The following is a 21,076-nucleotide window of genomic DNA, read 5'->3' as shown; positions in this document are numbered from 1 at the left end:
TAATGGTATTTTTTTTTCGTAGTCCTCTTAAAATTAGACCACAGCTCTTGTATCTGTACAGTCAGTTAATGCAGCAGCAGGGCTTGGTAGTGACTCCCCCTGAAGTTCAGCCGTGTGTTCTGGTCTCTGCCAGTGACAACATGAGCAAATTGAATGCCGACTTTATAAAATACGATTTAGTTTTGATTTATTGCGTTGAAATGAGCTTCCTGCTTTTACTTTTTTTCTGCTTAATCTCATAAGGAAGAGAAAGCAGTCCCGGGTCTGTCTGTAGATACTGGCAGAGTGAAAACCTTGTCCCAGTGCTTTCGGTAGTGTCATTAGGAGCACTGATAATGCAATTTAATTCTTTCATAGAATCATTAGGGTTGGAAGAGGCCAATCCCCAGGGCCAACCCCAGCTCAACCCACGGTGCCCATTGACTTTCAGTGCTGCATCCCATAGGTCTTGGACACCTCCAGGGATGGGGGCTCTGTGGCCTGCCCTTTGCAGCAGCTCTTGTGCAAGGAGGTTACGCAGAAGGGTGCCTGTGAATGAGATGCTGGGATGGGTCCCTAAAAAAAGAGAGAGTAAAACCAGTGCTGCCCATCAACAAGGTACTGTCAGTAATGTGTGGTAGGAAGAAGACATTCAAACATGGGAAGATCCAAGAAGGGCTGAGTTCAGGCTGACATTCCTGATTAAGGAGTGAAAGGTCTTGGCCTCTGACATAATGAATGTTTTAGCACCCATGCCCAGGCCTCTTACACCTGATAGCACCAAAAGCACCGAGGCAGCAGGAAGATGCTTTCCCGTGTAGTGCTCTGACCAGTGTGCTTAATCTGTCTGTAAGCAAATGTCAGCTTGGATGGCTTATTCACCCATTCATCCTTGAGGGAGTAATTCCCATGATCATACATGATCCTGCTCTGTGTAACACCTGGCACAGTGATCCCAGCTGCCTGCATCCCCAGGCTGAGGCTGGGCATAATTAGCTTCAGCCCAGGAAATGCCGTGTTCCTCCCAGGCTCTGTCTTCTTGATCATTAAGCTACCTACTGGATAAATAGCCCTAGCTTTCATTTTCTCTGGTTCTCTGATGCTTTTTCTCCCCCTGTGCTTTGTGATGCTAGGGCTGGTGCCCCCTATAAGTGTGCAGGCTGGTGTTTAGGTGCAAGCTTTGAAGGATGGAGGATAAAACTGTGAGCGTGCTTTTGATTTAGCTGGGCTGAGGACCGGTGACAAGAATCATTAAGTAAGTGTCAAGGTGGTCGCAGCGCAGCCCGTTTGATATTGGTGTGCAGTTGCATTCTAAGCAAGCTCCTTTTTTTGCTCCCAGTTTGTCACCTACAAATGTTTGCCTGTAGATCAGCAACATAAGGAGCTCTGGGGCTGTTTAGTCTCTGGTGTGAAACACGTGGGGCTGAGTATGACCTAGAGTGGAAGGCTGCCTCTTCCGCACTACCAGTGGGTGGAGTAGTGCGTTTGAGTTCCCACCTCTCCCTCCAGCAAATGCTTCCCAAATTCATGTTTGGAGGCTTGAGGAGGACCCCTGCAGAGGGACTGCAGCATGGGGCAGCAGATGACGCTTTATCCTGTGTTTCAGTGGGGCTCCTGGATCTTCTCCATGTGTGTATATGTATGTTTAGTTTTCTCTGTGATTTCTTTCTTCCAGCTCCAAACACTGATCCAAGAGACGGACCCCGGTGCCGATTATCGCATTGACAGAGCCCTGAATGAGGCCTGTGAATCCGTCATACAGACTGCCTGCAAGCACATACGGTCTGGGGATCCCATGTAGGTGCCTCTCTCTTCCAGCTGGGTTATAACAAGCCTTGAAAGGGCTGCTTAACCAAGCAAGCCTGTGCTGCACAGATTGACATCTCCTGTGTCTTCAGGTCTGATGGTACTGTCTCCTGAGCTAGGCTTTGCATTAAATATTCCTTCTGATTTTGTCATGTCTCAGATTGGCTGAGATAATTAAAAGGGTGGAATTGGAGGGTATAAATATGGTGTGTTGATGTTTGTCCTCTTCGTGAAAGAGAAGAAAGATAATCTTTGCTGTGTTAGAATGGCTTAGGTACAGTTTGTTGGGAAGCCTGATTTGGCAGCGCTGACTGTTAGAAGGAGGCCCAGTCTCTTCCTTACTGCAGTGGCAATGCTCAGTCATGACTTGAAGCAGTGATGGAGCACCTGGTGGGAAGGCAGGGCCAACCCAGGGGAGTTCTGGTGCGATCAGTGCACCTGAGTGACTGGAAGGGGTAGAGCCAGGATCCACCTCTTCCCAGCCCTCATTTTAGGGTTGGCAGTGGAGGTGAGGGCATCTCTATCTGGAGATCCCTGCCTGCCTGAGGCCTTCCAAAGGTAAGCAGCTCTTTTCCTTCATTTCTGCATCCATGGCTGCTGCATTTGGGCTCGTTCTCATTCCATTGTAGCCAAAGACTTTGCCACTCTGCTATTATCATCGCCTTATAGCATTACACTTACCTTTTCTCCTTCTGGTTTCAGGATTCTGTCCTGCCTGATGGAGCACCTGTATACGGAGAAGATGGTGGAGGACTGTGAGCATCGGCTCCTGGAGCTCCAGTATTTCATCTCTCGTGACTGGAAGTGAGTACTGTAAAACAAGGCTTATCCTCACTTGATGCTTGTATTTAGTGTCTGTATGCGTTAGTAACTCCTTGCCAGACTTGCATAACCTTGCTCAGAGGAAGGAGAACTGCCAAACATTCCAGATATGGGGGGCCTTTGTGCCCATCTAGAACAGGAGAAGCAGCAGCATGTTAGAACAGCAGTTTGCTGTTTTTAACTTAAATCAGGTGTTCACATAAAAAGAATGATACAACCCGAAGAGGATTCTCTAGCTTTGAGCTCTGAAATTCAATGCATCTTTATTTAAAATAACTTTCTCTGGCCACCATGAAGCTGAAGGTCACTTTCTGTATAGATGGCAGCCAGTTTTATCTGCTGTGAGCCTACAAAAAGGGAGTTATGAGAACAGAGTGTTAAGATCAACAAACAGCTGCTGTGGTGGGAGGTTCCCTGCTCCTCTTTCTGCCTTGCTTTGGGTCCCCTGGGTGTGATGGCTGCCTGTGGAGCGATGTAATTCCCTCTGGAGCACAACTTTACCTGTTTCTTCATGAAAACATGGCAGTGCTTTGTTTGAAACATCTGCAGAGCCTGTTGTGCCTGGGTGGGTTGAGGTGACTGGGAGTGAGGTGTACGTTAAGGCCAAGGTGACTGGGAGTGAGGTATGCATTCGTTAAACACAAAAGCTGAGGAAAGAATAAATAAATGCTTGGCTTTCTTTGATTGGGAGGTGAAGGAGTTGAATTCACCAGGTGGAACTGCTGCAGGAAATGGGCCTCCGTTGCTGCAAAGGGTACCTAAATGGGATTTACCTAAATGGGATGTTAAGAAAATCTGACACCCAGCTGTACCTGTGGGCAGCATTGCCAGCAGTTAAAAGCTGATAAGCACTGTGAATTTTCTCCATCCAAAATGCACAAGGTTTCGTGGACCGCAGAATTTATGGCTTTGTGCCTGCTTGCTATTGACCTTGATGGCTGCCTCCATAGATAGATAGGAATACTTAATTTTTTTCCTGTTTTTCCCATCATTGCTGGTTCTCATGCTTCTGCCACATTTCCAGCAGATAATTTATTGAGTCAAACAGGAGAAAGAAGGGAAGTGGAGTATTTACATTTTCCTGGGAGTAAAGATAATTCTAATTCCTCTTGTAGGCAGAGCGTCATTGGTTCCCCTTTCTCATTTACCCACTGAAGCTGGCTCAGATAAACTGTTTTATTCCATGCCTAGTATAGATGTACAGTAAGAAAACCATCATGTTTTTATTCTGCTGTATTGTTTTGTGTAATTTGGTCCAGCGATGTAACTTGATGTTTGCCTTCTGAAGTGCTGGAAGAATCTGGAGCTCCCCTTTTGGAAAGCTGGGCCTCTCTCTCCCTTAACCTTAATGTCATTAGACACTGTCTTCAGAAATCTGCTCATGCAGTGCTCTCATGTGCAAAAGTAAAGGATGCTGAGTCTTCAGTTTGCTCAACTCCACAGCAGACAATTAACTGAACTCAGGTGCTTATGAAACTAGTTTCAAAATTGGATTGGGTTGGATGGGCAGCCCTGGGAGCAGATCTGGGGTTGGTGGCCGTGCCTGTGGCAGGGGGTTGGAACTTGGTGGTCCCTGGGGTCCCTTCCAACCCAAGCCATTCTATGATTGAGTATGAAGCATGTATGAGATGGGTATGGGCCTGCTTTTGTGCTGCTGCAGCACATCAAGGAGACGGTTGCTTTTCTCATGTTCTTTGGCTGGCATGCTGTGGGAGAGAATAGGAGGTGCTTCAAGAAGCACAGGGGGTTTGATCTGTAATTAAAGGCCTTTCTGCAGGATTAGGGAATTGATTCTAACCAGAGTGACCGGCGTTCTGCTGTTCAGACGGTGATGTTCCAGCCTTTGAAACTCGTAATGGATTTTTTTCCCCCTCGAAAGCATTTCGGAATACAACACCACAGGTTTGAGCGTGGAGGAAATAGCAGCGTGAGTGATGCTCTCTGTGTCTGCAGGTTGGATGTGGTCCTGTACCGAAAGTGCCAGGGCGACGCCTCCCGCCTCTGCCATACCCATGGCTGGAATGAGACCAGTGAGCTGATGCCCCCTGGGGCTGTGTTCTCCTGTTTGTACAGGCATGCCTACCGCACAGAGGAGCAGGGACGGAGGGTGAGTGCTGGCGTGCAGCTTGCTGCTGCTCCACCTGACATGTGCTGGCCGTGGCGTGCTGCAAGAACTCCCGAATCCTTGTTGGAAGGATTTAGCTTAGCTGTTGAACCAGGTCAGGTGTCCAGCTCCTTGACCCTGCCCTGTAGGGCTGTGGTCCTGTTCTGAGAAGGCAGAATGACCGTGTGAAGATGTGACGATTGCCCACTCCCTGCATGTATCCGTGCAGATGCAGGGCAAGTCCTCCTTCTGCTCTTTCCAGAGTGCAGTGTGATTCCTTACAGATAGCTAGCGTAGCTACAGAACTGGTTTCATGCTGAAGGGCTTTCTGAGCCTAGCTGTCTTAAGCTGTTTCTAATTGAATTTTGAATTGAATGCAGCTTTGGATTATAGTCCCTTAAATTCTTCCTATTGATGCAAAACACGCTTTCAGTTCTTTGGAGCGTGCTCTGCTGGTCGACGTGCTTTTGCTGCCTCTAGAGAAGACAGTAGGGATCCGACTTGCTGCCCTGCAGTCTGAAGATGTGCCATAATCACATCTGTTGGGTTCAGAGGTGCTCTTTTCAATTTTGCTGCCCTCTTGTGCCTCTGTTGAGGCATTCCTTTGATGTCAGCTGGGTGCTCGCATCCTATGCTGCCACTGTGCTGTACACAGCTCCTCTGAGCCAGTGGGATTACACAGCAGGTTGGCTTAAAAAGGAATTTTGAAGTTGGATGTACGAGATCTGTTGTGGCAGAGGTCAGCTATTGACTGGCAGTGTCATCTCTCTTTTAGGAATATCTTCTTTAAATGCCGTTGCTCACTGTGCTGAGTGGAGACTTTCTAATTCCATTTTTATGTTAGGACTGGCCAAAAAAAAATCAATAGCCGCTCTGCCTCTAATATCAAAGAGAGAAAAGGCTTTTAACTCTTCATTTATTCATTAGAAGATGGGCTGGGGAGCAGCTGTCATTTTGAAAGTTCATGTTAAAATCAAACTTACCAGAGGTTGCATCCATACTTTTTTTGCAGCGCTGGGTAGGGCGCTCTGGGAGGGAAGTGTGTGAAGTTTTAAGCTCCAAACAGCACACTGCAGTTCTGCCAAGCACGGTACCAATACCCCTTGGTTTCCTACATTTGGTCTCTTCCTCAGCCTTGATGAATGTCAGCTCTGCTGTGCTGCAGCGGGCGCTGCTGGAAAGAATTTGTAGCTGGGCTTTGTTGCCTCATTCTGGGCTTCTGGTTTTGGTTTTGAACCATCCTTTCTTCCCTGTGGGCTTGGAGTGATGCAGCACACAGTCAGAGAGCCAAAACATGCGCTGAGTGCTCTTTGCCCTCTTTGCAGCTATCACGGGAGTGCAGAGCAGAGGTGCAGCGGATCCTCCACCAGCGTGCCATGGATGTGAAGCTGGACCCGGCCCTGCAGGACAAGTGCATGATCGACCTGGGGAAGTGGTGCAGTGAGAAAACAGAGACGGGGCAGGTACTGTACACAGAGCAACCCTGCTCTGTTTGCAAAGCTGGATGGGTGGGAAGGGCACAAAAGGGGGAAATGCAGGAACTTTGTGTGGCTGGTTATCTCTTTAGAGCCAAGAGTGTATTAAAAATGCATGCAGCTTGAAATGGAATCTACCCTAGCCTGGGGCTGAGTCCTATGAAGAAGCTTTGCGCTGTGGGTTCAAACATTGAGTGGAACAAAATGAGGCCAGGGGATAGTTAACAAAAAGAACTTTATAGAAGCAACCCCACCCTGACTCTTATTTGTAATATTCTATTACAAGCTTGACATTTCCCACATAAACTTTATCCTATTCCCATCTGGCAAATACTGACATACTTCCTGTGTTTATACAGAGCTGAGCTAACATCTGCTGCTCTTTTAACTAAGTTTCAACAAATACTTTCATGTTAAATTGTTCTGCCCTAGCATGGCTGGAGGGAAGGAGCCATTCAGCAGCAGATGCCATAGAGCATAGGCCTTTGTCTTCCTGTCACAGATGGGTAATTAACCCCTCATTGAGGTTATTCCAAGGGCACTTGAAATGTGATATTCCAGAAGTGAAAATGCATCGCACAGCTTTTGAGAACAAATGATAACATTGTAGACCAATATTCTTAACCATTACTAGGTACATACATCACTTCCCCCCCCCCTCCCCCCATAAAAACAAAGCAAAGCAACTCAAACAGCATTACAGGAGCTTCATGGCTACCAAAGGAAGGGCAGCTTCCTGTGAGTTGCAATATCTCAGGCCTGGATTGCGGTCTAGGATGCTCAGACCTTATGGTGAAACATCTATTTTGATAGGAACTGGAATGTCTCCAGGACCATCTTGATGACTTGGTGTCTGATTGCAGAGACATAGTGGGAAACTTGACTGAGCTGGAGTCTGAGGTGAGCATTTCCCAGCGTGGGATGAAGGGAAGAGCAGTGGGGTTAAATGTGCCATTTTGACAGTACTTCTTTTTTAATAAAAGGGTGGTGCAGGAACGCAGTGTGGGGTTAAGCATAGAAAAGCACTGCTGTCCTTTTTACCCCATATGTTGTTAGTTTTCATGGGGAGCCCCTGAGGAAGAGAACTGAGCAACAGGTAAGGTTGCAAGCAGGAGAAATGCCATCAGCAGACCAAAAGGGCTTAAGGTAAAGAAGCTTTGCATAAGTAGCTCACCTTTACTACAAGTCAAAATACGTTCAGGGACCTTGGTTTCTTGTTCTGCTTGCAAGTAATTTTGAGTACCATATTGCAGCTTCCCTCTGGGCCCCAAATAGTTTGCAAGCAATAACTGCCATGCAGGACATTCAGTTTTCCAGTGATGCCAGCAGCTCTGCTTGTTTCATGAAGCTGCATGTTTGAATATCTTGCCCCAAACTGTTTCCTGTACCTCTTAGTCAATGTTTTGCCCTAAGGGGATGCTTCCTTGCAGTGGTTACAAAATGCTTTGCTCAGAAATATCATTAATCTTTAACTCCTGCTGAAGTGCGGGATGCTTTCTAGTGCTGAGTATCCAATCTGGAGGAAAGCAGCTGAATTATCCAAGCAGTGAGTTGTTACCTGTGGGGGCCAGACTGTTCCCTTAAGCTGGAAGGCTTGTCTTACATTTACTGCATTGTTGGGGCCGTAGCATTCCCATAACCAAAGGGTGAGGCTTTGGATTGCATCTGAACAAAGCCTTCTAAACTGCTCTGAGTTGAACCCATACCAGGTTTTTTTCAGAGCCATTTTTTTTCTGGGCTGCATACAGTGAAAGTGAAACTCGGTGTGTTTTCTGCAGGACATTCAAATCGAAGCCTTGCTGATGAGAGCATGCGAGCCCATTATCCAGACCTTCTGTCACGTGAGTACTCAGTACCAGTATCTTCGGGAAGGAGCATTGTGGGAAAGGTCAAATCTTAATATTCTTGCTGTGCTTTCTGCATTTCAAAGGTAAAAGCAGAAATAAGCAGTTGCCAAAAGTGCTCAGTGGAAAAAACCAACCCCCCTCCAACAAGGCTTCGTAGCTCTGCATGGTACTCTGCATAGTAGCCCAAAAACTGGAGTTGGAAGATTAACATTGCCCTGTAATTGGGAGTTACTTTTCACAGTTGATTGGAAGTGAAACTGTTTTCCTTCCTCCTGCCTTGAGCAGTGTGCTGAGCCGTTCCGCTGCTCACGTTGTTGAAATAGCTTCCTCCATTGCTCCAGGACTGAGTAATTAAAGAGCAGTGAGAGCACCTGACTTAGTAACTCATGTGAGCATTGCATCCCTGCGTTATGTCCTGAGTTTAAAGCTGCATTTGTCTGGGATGATTCTTCTCTGAGCTGCGTCTCTTAATGCCCACGTGGTCAGTGTGTGGGAGCCTGTGCTCACAGAAGAGACGTGCAAATCCCATTGCTCTCAGTTACTTCTGGGTGCAGGGGGCTAAAGGAGCGTGAAAACCCTGTCTTGTGAGGATAGCTCATTTTTAAGCCTTTTGTCTGTCCTGCAGGAGGTTGCAGATAACCAGATTGATTCCGGGGACCTGATGGAGTGTTTAATACAGAACAAACACCAGAAGGAAATGAACGAGAAATGTGCAATCGGAGTTACTCATTTCCAGCTGGTAAGCAGTGCTTTTCTATGCTATCAGTGGGAACTGGTTGCATTTGAGGGTGTTGGCAGGAATTAGCTAATTATGATACCCTTTCCTTTTTTTAAGATTGATTTCCAACTGTATTGAGGTTGCCTTTGTGAATTCAGAGAGTTGTATTTGTGTGCCTGGTCACAGGTGGTCACTTCTGGAACGGTTTCTTCTCCAGACTTCCTCCCCCTGGCATGTGATGGGGGGTCCTTGCTTCTTCAAAGGGGCAGCATCCCTGTGACATCCATGAGGATTAGTTGTGGCCAGAAGCATTTGCTGACTGCTGCACTTGAGCGTTCTTCCAGGCAACACACACCATTTTTCTCCAGGTGACCAAAATCTCTCATTTCTTTTCGTTCCTGCAGGTTCAAATGAAAGACTTCAGGTTCTCCTACAAGTTCAAAATGGCCTGCAAGGAGGATGTGCTGAAACTTTGCCCCAACATCAAAAAAAAGTACGTAGCGCCAAACCAGGCAGCATCCTAACTGTATGAACGTCCGAGAGTTGTGTGCAGAGTATTTCAGGACGTAACAGAAAGCATGGGCTTCCTCTGAAGGCTGACTTCTCTGTGGTGTTGCTGGTTTGTTCATTTCAGTGGGAAGGTTTTAGTATCCTTCTCCAAGATCTAAATTACACTTAAAGTCAATCCTGTTCATGGGTGGCAATACTACTGCTTGCAGTTTATGATATGAATGCCCTTCTCTTGATACAAAAGGGTTGGTTGCAGTGCTGCGTAGGTGATAGAATCATAGGATGACCTGGGGTGCAAAGGAGCACAGTACTCATTTCTTTTTAGCCCCCCTGCTGTGTGCAGGTCACCAACCAGCAGCCCAGGCTGCCCAGAGCCACATCCAGCCTGGCCTTGAATGCCTGCAGGGATGGGGCATCCACAGCCTCCTTGGGCAACCTGTTCCAGTGCCTCACCACCCTCTGGGGGGAAAAACTTCCTCTTAATATCCAACCTAAACCTGCCCTGTCTCACTTTAAAACCATCCCCCTTGTCCCATCACCACCCACCCTCACAAACAGCCGTTTTCCCCCTCCTGTTTATCCCCTCCCTTCAAGCACTGGAAGGCCACCATGAGGTCTCCCTGAAACCTTCTCTTTTCCAAGCCAAACAAGCCCAGTTCCCCCAACCTTTCCTCGCAGGAGAGCTGCTCCAGCCCTCTGATCATCATATGAAGATATATACCTTTGTGTATTTCTGAGGTTTAGTGGTTACAGTTTGTCTTTTCTGACATGCTCATCGACTTTAAGAGCACAGGTTTTGGTGGCCAGTAGCTTTGTAGGGATGTTCAGAATATTACTGTATCTGTTGGTTTAGATTGCCATTAGACATCACCAGTTTTAGGGGCTTGAATTGCAATCCCAAGACTCGGAGCTGTGCCACTAGACACTTCAGGATGCTGTTATGTGTAGATCCTTGGGGTTGTGGCTGATCAGAGCGGAGGATACGTGGGTTAAAAACCTTCCTTCTGTTCTGCAGGGTGGATGTAGTGATCTGTCTGAGCACAACGGTGCGCAATGACACTCTGCAGGATGCCAAGGAGCACAGGGTGTCTCTGAAGTGCCGCAAGCAGCTGCGTGTGGAGGAGCTAGAAATGGTAAACGTGTGAAACTCGTGGTCTGCCTGCTCTTCTGGCAAGGTCTTTCAGTCCCAACTTCCTATTTTGTGCACCCTGGAACAAAATGAAGCTCGTTTGTATGGTGTGTCTCATTTATGGTTTCCACTGTTCTTACAACGCCGGGCTCGATTGACCTTGGCAGTGAAAAATAACGACTGTCTGCTTCAGTGCCTTCAGTGTAGGCTTGTGAAGGCTGAGAAAACTAAGTGGTCATTGGAATTTCAGCTAGAAGTGATGATGATGAGTGTTCAGCAGCGTGCTACATGTGCCTGTGTCCTTACAAGTCCTCTTGGAGCAAGTATGAGCTTCATTTTACAGACTGAGGAGAGGAGAACAGATGAGCTGCCTTGAATCCAGCTGCTCTAAGCTGCTGTGTGTATAACTGGGGGTAGCATGCAAGGCCACCTCTGAGCTTTCTGCTGCAGTACTGACAGCAGCACGCTCTTTGTTTGGGCACTGCTAAAAGCAGGAAGCTCCACTTGCATCCTATAGATCACCCAGCAGATGGATGGCTGCTGGGTGGTCCTCACTGTTCACCTGATCTTTTAGCTGGCTCAGGCCTTTGTGTCAGTGCCCTTCTAGGAGGAGCCTGGGAAACAACTGCTTACCTCTAGCGTTGTGTTTTAAACAAAAACACCCCGCAGTCACCATACAAAACTGATACCCTGCATGGATTTGCAAAGTTTAGTTCCTATTGACGTTTCTTACCCCCATTGAATCAAACCTATGACCTCCCTTTGTAAGCAGATGGCTCTGTCTGAACTGTATTAGTCCCAGTTAAAAGTTTGTGCTGGAATCTCTCCTGCAGACGGAGGACATCAGACTTGAACCAGAGCTCTATGAGGCTTGTAAAAGTGACATCAAGAATTACTGCCAGAACGTTCCCTATGGCAATGCTCAGGTAATGGATCACCTGAATAATTTATTTAATTTAGCTTCAGAAACTTTTTTTTTTTTTTTTAGATCATTTTTTCCTCTCCCTGCAGGTTTAGGTTTTCATTTTGATATTACTGAAATCTTCTGTTGCTATTTTGGAGCATTGTATTTTTTTTCTGCCAGTTCCCAAGCGTTTAATACTGCATGAACGCATTGCTGTGAGCGTGCAAAATTAGCATTATGGTGCTGATATAAAGCTATTAGCTGCTGGTGACTGCAGATGTTGCTGAAGGTTTTGTAGGTATAATCTGCAGGATGAGGTTTGGGGTTTTGGAGCAGGTCCAGGTCGCCTTTGTTGCATTACATTTGTTTGTGGGAAAAGATGAGCTTGAAGCAAGTGGTGGAAATAAGCACTGGTAATGATTTGTCTGATAAAATCTAGGCACCATAAACGTACTTGTGCTGATGGGTGAAGATGGTGAGCCAGCAGGGGGGCACAGAGGTGGACTGGAGCAACAGAGGGTGGAATCATGCCAACAGCAAGCCTGACCTGGTTGTAATTGTGTTGTAGATCATAGAATGCCTGAAAGAAATCAAGAAGCAGTTGAGTACCCGGTGCCACCAGAAGGTGTTCAAGCTGCAGGAGACAGAGATGATGGATCCAGAGCTGGACTACACACTGATGAGGGTCTGCAAGCAGATGATCAAGGTGACGGGTGTTTGCTGATTCCAGAGGGTGAGGTTTGGACATGGAAGTGCCTCGAGCCGGTTTTGGACTTTTGGACAGTTTTGGACTTCCCATAGGCTTCTTAGAAAATGTCTGTGTTGTTTCAAAGTGTGATTGCTTCCATGCAAGTAGTCAGATTCTCAACTCAGAATCAGGTTTCTTCAGGGTTCTTCCCTTCTAACTTACTCTGAGTATCAGATCAAAGCCTGCACAGCGGTAGATTTGTCTTCAAGTGCCAGCAGAAGGAGGAGGAAGTCTGTGAGGCTTCCCATGGGGCTCATACCGTCGCTCCCCTTGCTGTATATTGCACTGTCCTTTAAGCAAGGTGGAGAAGCTGAGGTTACAGAGAGGAGTGGCATCTTCAGCTCGCTGCTGGTGCACGTAGACTTTCATCAGCCTGATAAGGAGGCAAAAATTGTGCAGAAACCTGCTTGCTTAAAATCAGAAATGCTGCCTTAAAGGAACCGTCTTGCAAATACACTTGCTGTCACTTGTGAAAGAAAATAAAAAGAAGTCTGTTAGTGCTACCAGTGTAAGCTGAAGGCTGGAAACAAGTCAGGAGTCTACAGCTTGGTGCTCACCCCATAAGCACAGGTCTTCGTGCCCAGGGGCAGCTGAGAGACTGGCACTATTCTTAATAGGAAATAGTGGGGTTGGGGAGCATGGGGTTCTCTGCACCTCTGGGCTGGGTGTGTGGTTATTCTCTTCCATGAGTCTCCATGTTTTCACGTCTCCAGTGATAAAACCTGCACCTTTTTGTTTTTACAGCGTTTTTGTCCAGAAGCAGACTCAAAAAACATGTTGCAGTGTTTGAAACAAAACAAGAACAGTGAAGTGATGGATCCAAAGTGCAAGCAAATGATAACCAAGCGCCAGATCACACAGAACACAGGTATTCCCTCCTGAATAAAGACCTTAATAACTGTCTGCTTGAGCCAGTGAGTGATCTGCGTGGCTGGGACAAAACTGACCTGGTTTCTTTCACAGCTGTCAGTGCACACACTTAACTTTCTTCTGTCCAGTTCTTGAGGGCCAGCGCGCAGAGCTGCTTCACTCCCAAAGCACCGCTTACCTAGTTACAGTTGATTAGTGGAAAACTGTTATTTTGTTCCCCAAAATTAAATGTATGGGGAAAAACTGTGACTTGGGAAATCTCTATCAGATCTCTTGGAGCGTTACGTGCTGCAGTGTGAGCAGGTGGGTGCTCTAATGATGTTCTGTGATCTTTCCTGGTTAGATTACCGCCTCAACCCGGTGCTGAGGAAGGCCTGCAAAGCAGACATACCAAAATTCTGCCAGAATATCCTGAATAGAGCCAAGGATGACACAGAGTTAGAGGGGCAAGTCATCTCCTGCCTGAAGCTGAAGTACGCAGACCAGGTGAGCAGCGCTGAGGCTGTGCTGGGTTGTGCTGAGCAACTCTCACTGAATAACAAATTAAATTGCGCTCAGTTTCTTCAGTGCACCTAATATATACACAGAAATGGGGTTTTATGCTCCTGCACAGCAGGTAGGGAGTACACAGGTTAAGATGCAAGGGGATTGATTTATGAGAATGGAGGTGATTGAGTGGGTTAATGACTTTCTCCGCTCAATAGCGTCTCTCTCCAGACTGCGAGGACCAAATTCGAGTGATAATCCAGGAATCAGCTCTTGATTATCGACTGGACCCCCAGCTTCAGATGCACTGCTCTGAAGAGGTAGGGGAAGCAGCTCTGCATTTGCTTATTCCGAATAAAAACCCCATTCATGTCTCATGAAGTCCCTTCTCAATCAGTGCTTGTGACTGTGAGAGAAATACTGCTTTCTTTTTGTCCTTCTGATCTTGTCAAGTTTAACTGCAATACAATCAGATTTGACCTTTCACTCTTAACAGCCTGAACAAGCCACATCTCAAGTGTTGCTTGTGTTTCTGTGCTATTTTTCCTCCCTGCCTTCCTCTCAGTACAGCAGTGTGGACTTCTTGCTGTTGGGTTCTGAAGGTTACGCATTACTGAGTGCATCACATCTGGCACAGATTTCTGGGTGGGAAAGTAACCTGTGTTCTCTAACAGAACCCTCTCATGAACTGATGTATTGAGATATCAAAGGCACAGTCATTGTCATTAACCACTGATTCATTAAAATGCCTTCTTTGCAATAGATTTCCAGCTTGTGTGCTGAAGAAGCAGCAGCTCAGGAGCAGACTGGGCAGGTGGAAGAATGCCTGAAAGTGAACCTGCTGAAAATAAAAACCGAAATGTGCAAGAAGGTAAAGGAGATGTGCTGGATGAGCTCTGAAAGGCATCTCATCCCTGCACTAGTTGGGGTTCTTAAGTACTTTTGTAGATCCCAACCCAAGCTGTGTTATAGCCAGCATGGAGGCTTTGCATTTTAGAGCAGTGTGGTTATTTCAGTCGAGGTAACTGTGCTTACCCTCATAAAGCAGAATGTTTAATCCAGCCTCAAACAGCCTAAATTCGTACCTTTATCCAGTGGTGGTGTTGTTTGGCATGATGCTGGGTTGGAAAAGGTGCTGCACCTTTCAGAAGTGCAGAGCAGCAGGATCTGTGCTGTTTTCTTCTCTCCTATTTTTGTTGTTGCTTGAGATGTGCTTGCAATTTCTTCTCCCCCCCCCCCAGGAAGTGCTCAACATGCTGAAGGAGAGCAAAGCAGATATCTTTGTGGACCCAGTGCTGCACACAGCCTGTGCCCTGGACATTAAACACCACTGTGCTGCTATTCCTCCAGGGAGAGGACGCCGTAAGTGCTCGTGCTTCCCTTGTGCAACCTCTGAGTCCTGAGGGCCTTAAGCTGCCTTTTCATACCAGCATGATTTTAAGTACCAGATATTTCTGCTGTTTTTCTGTGGGCTGGAACTGCTGCAGAAGTGATGGATGCTGCTGGATGGGGGTGTATCAAGCAGTGTTCAGTCCTCCCTTCTGCCCAAGGCAGCAGGATCAGTTCTGCAGTCCTGATGTCATATCCTTGCAGCCTGTCTGCTGTTTTTAAAGAGAGTGTATTATGTTCCTTTATTAATTGTAGAATGGCCTGGGTTGCAAAGGAGCACAGCGCTCATCCAGTTCCAACCCCCTGCTGTGTGCAGGTCACCAACCAGCAGCCCAGGCTGCCCAGAGCCACATCCAGCCTGGCCTTGAATGCCTGCAGGGATGGGGCATCCACAGCCTCCTTGGGCAACCTGTTCCAGTGTCTCACCACCCTCTGGGGGAAAAACTTCCTCCTGATATCCAACCTAAACCTGCCCTGTCTCAGTTTAAAACCATTCCCCTTGTCCTATCACTACCCACCCTCACAAACAGCCGTTCCCCCTCCTGTTTATCCCCTCCCTTCAAATATTGGAAGGCCACCATGAGGTCTCCCCGGAGCCTGATTCATGTGATTACTGAAAAAAGTATGAAATCAGTTCCGTAGCCCTTCTGTGAAATCCTTGCTCAGGTAAATCCTGTTCAGAATAAGTGAGTGGGATCAATTTTGCAGTGATGTGTATCTGATGTGTATCTTCACTCTGTATCAGCTTTGTGCAGCTCCAGCTTATGCCTGTGCTATAGTAGGCTGTATCAAAGGCTTCCCTGAGTCTAAGCTGCTTCTCTTACAGAAGCAAATCACTTTAGTTTCACAAGATTTACTCTTAGCCAATCCCTCTGATCCTGCTTTGTTCCTGTCAGTATTTGCCCACGGTTGGCTTTTTGTTTCGGTACGTTTGACAGGTAAAATTAATTCCCTTCAAAGGGAAGCCAGGGCTTTGTGTGCAGTTCATCAGCCTAGTGGGTCCGTTTAGAAAGCAGAGCAACCATCAGCCTCACATAGAACTGAAATAACCCTTTCCAGCAGCCTTTCCACAGCACGTGGTTGAAGGCACGGTTTCCATTTTGTAACACTATCTTCTGCACATCACAGAAATGTCATGCCTAATGGAAGCTTTGGAGGACAAGCGTGTGAGGCTGCAGCCTGAATGCAAGAAACGCCTTAATGATCGTATTGAAATGTGGAGTTATGCTGCAAAGGTGAATATGGGACAGATTTAAGGACCTCCCTTGTTTTTTTGGTTTTTTTTTTTTGCATTGGATCTTTCTGTTGCAATGTGTTCTACCGAAAGCCTGAGCTTTAGGAACATTGTTGTCTTGCAGTGCTGTTCAGCATTTTGAGGTTTTAGAGGAGAAAAAATAAAAACCAGATTTTCAGTTTAACTTGTAATTGTTGCAACAGATGGCAGCCCTTACGAAATAACCAGGCTGAGTTCGCGTGGAAAGCAGTGCTTGGCTCATTGATTCCCTCTCACCCCTAGGTTGCCCCAGCGGAAGGCTTCTCTGACCTTGCCATGCAAGTTATGACCTCTCCGTCCAAGAATTACATATTGTCTGTGATCACAGTTGGCATCTGTGTACTCTTCCTGATCGGCCTGATGTGTGGACGCATCACCAAGCGGGTGACAAGAGAGCTCAAGGACAGGTAGAGCCTGGATCGCCTGCTGGAGAAATGCCTGCCCAGTGCCCGGTTTTGTACAGCCCTCCTCTGTATAGTCTACCCACCCCCTCTTGCGAGAGAGGAGAGTAAAAAGAAAAAAAAAAAATTAGAACAGCAGCAGGTGTTGGCTCAGTTTTCCCATCCTGGATCTCATCCACAGCATCTTCATCCTATGAAAGTTTATGTGCAACATTGGCAGCCCAGCCAGCAGCTTTTGTTACCCCTTTGTTAGCAGACTCTCGTTTACCTGCCTGTAGACAAGTCTCTGTTGTACTGTTGGAACTGCCTTCACTCTCCAAATCAGACTGAAACGACCTGCAGCTCAAGCAGTTTTTAAGTAAATTTTTAAAGGAAGACATATATCTGCATACCAACAATATGATTTAGGTAACGGTTCGTACTGAAATACAGTCCTCCTCTGTGGCTGGGTGAAATGGAGGCAGGAAGGTAAAGGGTAAATTGCATCTCGCACCACAGTTGGCCTTGTTTTGGACATCTTGCTCATCTTGTGTAAAGCATCTTCAGAGCATAGTCTGGGACAACCTATGGACACCGGCACCGGTGTCCCCTCCTAGTGAATATCCTGCTTTTGTTACTGTGGATTCTTTTGGCTGAAAAGATGTCCTCCCTTTCTTCCTCTGCTGCTCAAGATAGAATAAAGTACCGACCAGGATTAAGTACTCATGTGAGCTGTACGACTTCAGTAGATTGAAGACACGGCGTGGACACGAGGCTGTAGAGCCTGTCCATAGTGTGCAGTGCTGCTGTCAGCAGGCAGGAGGTGCCTGGATTGGTTACTTGGTCAATGTCTTTTTTAGTGATGATGCAGTGACGTTTTAACACTCCTTTTCTTTCACGTTGCTGCTGTTAAGCTGTTACCCTTCCCAGTTAACTTCCTACAGGTGGTCCTGACACCCTGGCAGCGCAGTGCTTTGTCAGTGATGCAGGATGCAACTGAACGCTCGACCTGGCCGCTCTGACAGCTACGTGTGGGCCAGCACAGTGGTTTGTAACTGGCCTCCACCTTTTGAATTGTAGCGCTGCTTTTAGTTTCCTCACAGCGACAGTCGATGAGGATAGCAGCTGTGTTCCCTGGGATGCAGGTGCTGGTCCTGAAAGCCAGGTAGGAGGGGAGGGGAAGAGAATGGTATGGTGTGAAAGGCAGACGTGTCGGTGTGTGCACATGGGTGCTCAGGAAGGAGGTGTTCTGGAAAAGCTGTGGCCGTCATCTTTGTTCCTTTAGTGCTAGAAGGAGAGGTGGGAAGCCACATGCTGTGGTCAGAGCCTGAGCAGATGGATTTCCCCAATGCTTTCGACCTAGAAAGGACTGCACAAGAGCCAGCACAGTGTGTACAGTAGGGTGTGCTTTATCAGCCTTCTTGATGTGCTCTCCTGCGTGTGTGCTGCAGTAAAAATCACATGCCTGACCCTGTCTAGCTGAGGCTGATGCTTAAACCATGACTTTATTTTCCCTCTTAGCACGCTGCGAGGTGAGATCTGATGTTTTCTGCATTATTCTCTGTGATAGTGAGGGAGATGGCTTTGAGACATCCTGGAATGTGGACCAGCAAATTCCCATGATGCTGCATGTACAGAAAGGCAGATGCAAAATACTGTGATGGCTTTTGCTGCCTCTTTGAAGTGCTAGAAAGCTGTACCACATGAAGCTTCTTGCAAGTGTTCCTTCATCCTGCTCTGAGGATGGATAGCAAGTGGTTGGTGATGCAGGTGATCCTTGCTCTGCTAGTGAGCCCTTCTGTCTCTGAGCATTCTGAGCACAAGGCTGGGTGGTAAAGGAAGTCTGAGCATGAGGATTCAGTAGAGGACTGGTGTGTGCTGGTGTCAGTGGGGTCGTTAGGTAGAACAGAAACCAAACCTGCTTTTCCTCCCCCCTTATCCCCAGTGCTGATGGAGCTAAATGAGTCCTCTGTAAACGTGAACTGGCACAGAAAAGGAGCTCTGTCACATACAGAGCACAGGTGTATGACGCTTCAGATGTTAATTTGGCAGTTATAGATTGTTTGGTCTGACAGTCTGGGAGCTACCATTACTGCAGCAGAGGTGGGAGAGAAGGGGAATCGCATGCAGTCTTGCTTGCATGGTACAAGCCCTGCTTCTTGAACATCTCTCAGGCACAAGGAAATTGCTGTTGGGGCTTTTTTTAACCTCTTGTGACTTCCAAAAAGGCATTTTGTAACCTGGTTAGATTGAAAAGCCGAATGGAGATGGTTTGTTGTCTAGAAGTAGCATCTTCCACTGAATTCCAAATGAATGGCGTTGCAGTGAAAGTTGTAGGTTTGTAGCTATAGCTCTGAATGTAAACCATGTTCCACTGTGAAGGTAACTTCTGTGTGTTCTGGGTTGGGTTGTTTTTTTTTTTTTTTGCTTTGTGATGTGGAGAAGGTGGATGCAGGGGATGAGCCAAGCTTCCTGCATTCTCACTGGCTTCAGAGATGGCGTGCTGATGGATTCTGATGTGACACTTGAGAATCGTGAGAGCCCGCAATGCTGGGGGCAGAGGCAGATGCTGACTGCATCTCTGCATGTTTCCTTCCAGCATCCTTTGTGGCTGTGCATTTGTAAAGGTGTGATGCTGGGCAGAGGGATCAGGCCTTTGTAGCGATAAGCCTTATGCTCGTGTTTTAAAATCGGACTTTCTGACACTGCTGATGACCAGTTTTGCTTTTTTTTCCTTTACTGGATATGCACCCAATCCCAACCTTGAGATGCTCTCCTCCTCCTCCTCTATACATAAAAATCTAAGAGTTCTCAAAAAGCACAGAAACCCCCCCAAAGTACTCTTCCAAAATTAGCCTGTGTTGCCAGCACAACACCTTGCCCACAGGTTTTCCATTGCGATGGTGGTAAGAACTTCTGCTGCTGCTGCCTTGAAATCAAGGGAGCCTGATGTGGTTTGGTGGAAAGCGCTAGAACTGTCATCAGCCCAAAAAGCATTGGTGGGGGGAAGGTTGCATTCTGCAGAATGCTGTGAGAGTCTTTGTCCTTACTGCAGAACCACGTGCAGAGCTTGCCCTTGGTGTGGGGACGCTTGTGCTGCTAGGAGGGTACAGGCAGGGGAGGGGCTGGCAGCCAGCAAGGCGTGCAGCTCTTTGTAGTTGTGTTTCCTGATGGTGTGTTGGGAGGACGTGGGCAGCTCCAGCTAACCTCTTAGCATTCATTCTTGCTGACCTGAAGAAATAACCTTATTTATTGCTCGCCTGGCGGGTCTAACAGAGTCCTTTTGCTGAGTTCCAGCGTAGCTTCCTCCTGCCTTGCTTCTGCCCTTCAGGCTGTTGCATGACTGACGTGGCTAGGGATGGTGTTCCTGGTGCTTGCAGTGATGCCTGGCTGTATCTGCCTTACCGGAGAGGGCTGGGGAAGCCCGAACAAACGAACCCGCAGGGATTGTGTGGAATGGCAGTGGTGGAGGGGATGGGATGGGGGCAGCAGCCCTCCAGTCTGTAAGCACAGAAATGTATCGTGGGGGGAGAGCAGCGGTAAAGCAGAGCTGCCTCGCATCTGAGCATGTTGTAGAGGAGGAAGCGCGCTCCAGGAGGGATGGTGGCTTCTACTAAAACAACTCAGTGTTTCGTTGGCAGTGTGGCAGGGGGTGTCTGTCCCTCTCCTCCCCCCCCCCCCCAGCAGTGTGAAACAGACCCAGCAACCTCTCATTGTGCAGCGAAGGCTGTTTGAACTTAACTGTTTTTTTTCGTTTGTTTTTAATGTGACATTAACGAGACTTTTCTTTTTGTAAATTGTTTTCCTTTCTGTGTATAAAATCCTGGCCGTTTCTCGTTTGGTTTTTTTTTTTTTTTTTACATGTTCATGCTGTGTAATTTTGAGATGTTACTGAGATTCTGAACATAATGTGCATTTTTTTTTCTGTACAGATGAAATGGGAGAATTTAATAAAAAGAGTCTGCAGGTTTTTACTTGTTGTGTTCACATTTATTTTTGATTGTGGCCTTCCAGCCTCCCTGTAGATGCTCTCGCTCCTCCAACGCAAGCCGCAACGCGCTGCGTCCCCTTTAAGGGAAACCCATCGGGGGCGTGGCTAGCAGTAACCACGCCCCTTCGCTCAGTGCTGGTCTGCGATTGGCTGCGATGCGGTGCGCCGAGCGGCTGTCGCGCTGCCGCCCGCCTGCCGTAAAGCGCGGAAGGTCAGTCCGGCCTCCCGCCGCCAGGTGAGCCGCCGCCCGGCCCGGCTCCCCCAGCCCCGGAGCGGCCGCAGCCGGCCCGTTCGCCGTCCCCTCGTCCTCCCATTCCCCCCCGCTCCGCGCCGCCTCCGTGGATCCGCCGATAAGCGGCGAGGAGCGGCCCGAGGCGGTGCCGGCGCGGCCTGTGCAGCCCGGCGTCGGGTCCCGAGGCGCGGAGCCGCCCGCCGCAGCGCCCCTCGCTGTTAGAAGGGCCGCCGTGCCGCCTCCCCGCTTCCACCTCTTCCTCGCTGCGGTCGGCACACACCCACCCTCCGATCCTTCGCTCTCGCCTTTCCGCGTCCTCTCGTGCCGGCGCCGAGGTGAGCGGTAATTCTCGTCCCTTCCTCCCCGCAAGGAGCGGTGTCTGCTCGCGGCGGTGCTGGCACGGAACGGCCGGG

At 47.9% G+C, this 21,076-nt stretch overlaps 1 protein-coding gene across 1 annotated transcript in view; it reads left to right on the top strand.

Annotated features, from left to right (window-relative positions):
• GLG1 (golgi glycoprotein 1) overlaps positions 1 to 16,471 on the top strand; it is a gene marked incomplete at both ends in the record, with an annotated part of 55,820 nt that extends 39,349 nt beyond the window's left edge. The window contains 18 exons of the mRNA XM_079541270.1: positions 1,655 to 1,776; positions 2,488 to 2,589; positions 4,561 to 4,714; positions 6,037 to 6,174; positions 7,000 to 7,086; positions 7,965 to 8,027; positions 8,659 to 8,772; positions 9,156 to 9,244; positions 10,277 to 10,394; positions 11,224 to 11,316; positions 11,863 to 12,000; positions 12,787 to 12,910; positions 13,256 to 13,398; positions 13,617 to 13,718; positions 14,162 to 14,269; positions 14,640 to 14,760; positions 15,916 to 16,022; positions 16,304 to 16,471. Coding sequence (XP_079397396.1) covers positions 1,655 to 1,776; positions 2,488 to 2,589; positions 4,561 to 4,714; positions 6,037 to 6,174; positions 7,000 to 7,086; positions 7,965 to 8,027; positions 8,659 to 8,772; positions 9,156 to 9,244; positions 10,277 to 10,394; positions 11,224 to 11,316; positions 11,863 to 12,000; positions 12,787 to 12,910; positions 13,256 to 13,398; positions 13,617 to 13,718; positions 14,162 to 14,269; positions 14,640 to 14,760; positions 15,916 to 16,022; positions 16,304 to 16,471 — 2,091 coding nt within the window. The remainder of the gene's footprint in view (positions 1 to 1,654; positions 1,777 to 2,487; positions 2,590 to 4,560; positions 4,715 to 6,036; positions 6,175 to 6,999; positions 7,087 to 7,964; positions 8,028 to 8,658; positions 8,773 to 9,155; positions 9,245 to 10,276; positions 10,395 to 11,223; positions 11,317 to 11,862; positions 12,001 to 12,786; positions 12,911 to 13,255; positions 13,399 to 13,616; positions 13,719 to 14,161; positions 14,270 to 14,639; positions 14,761 to 15,915; positions 16,023 to 16,303) is intronic.
• Positions 16,472 to 21,076: the final 4,605 nt, after the last annotated feature.

This window comes from Tetrao urogallus (genome assembly GCF_951394365.1).
Source record: "Tetrao urogallus genome assembly, chromosome: 12".
Taxonomy (NCBI): domain Eukaryota; kingdom Metazoa; phylum Chordata; class Aves; order Galliformes; family Phasianidae; genus Tetrao; species Tetrao urogallus.
This window is presented reverse-complemented; position numbering and strand designations above follow the sequence as displayed.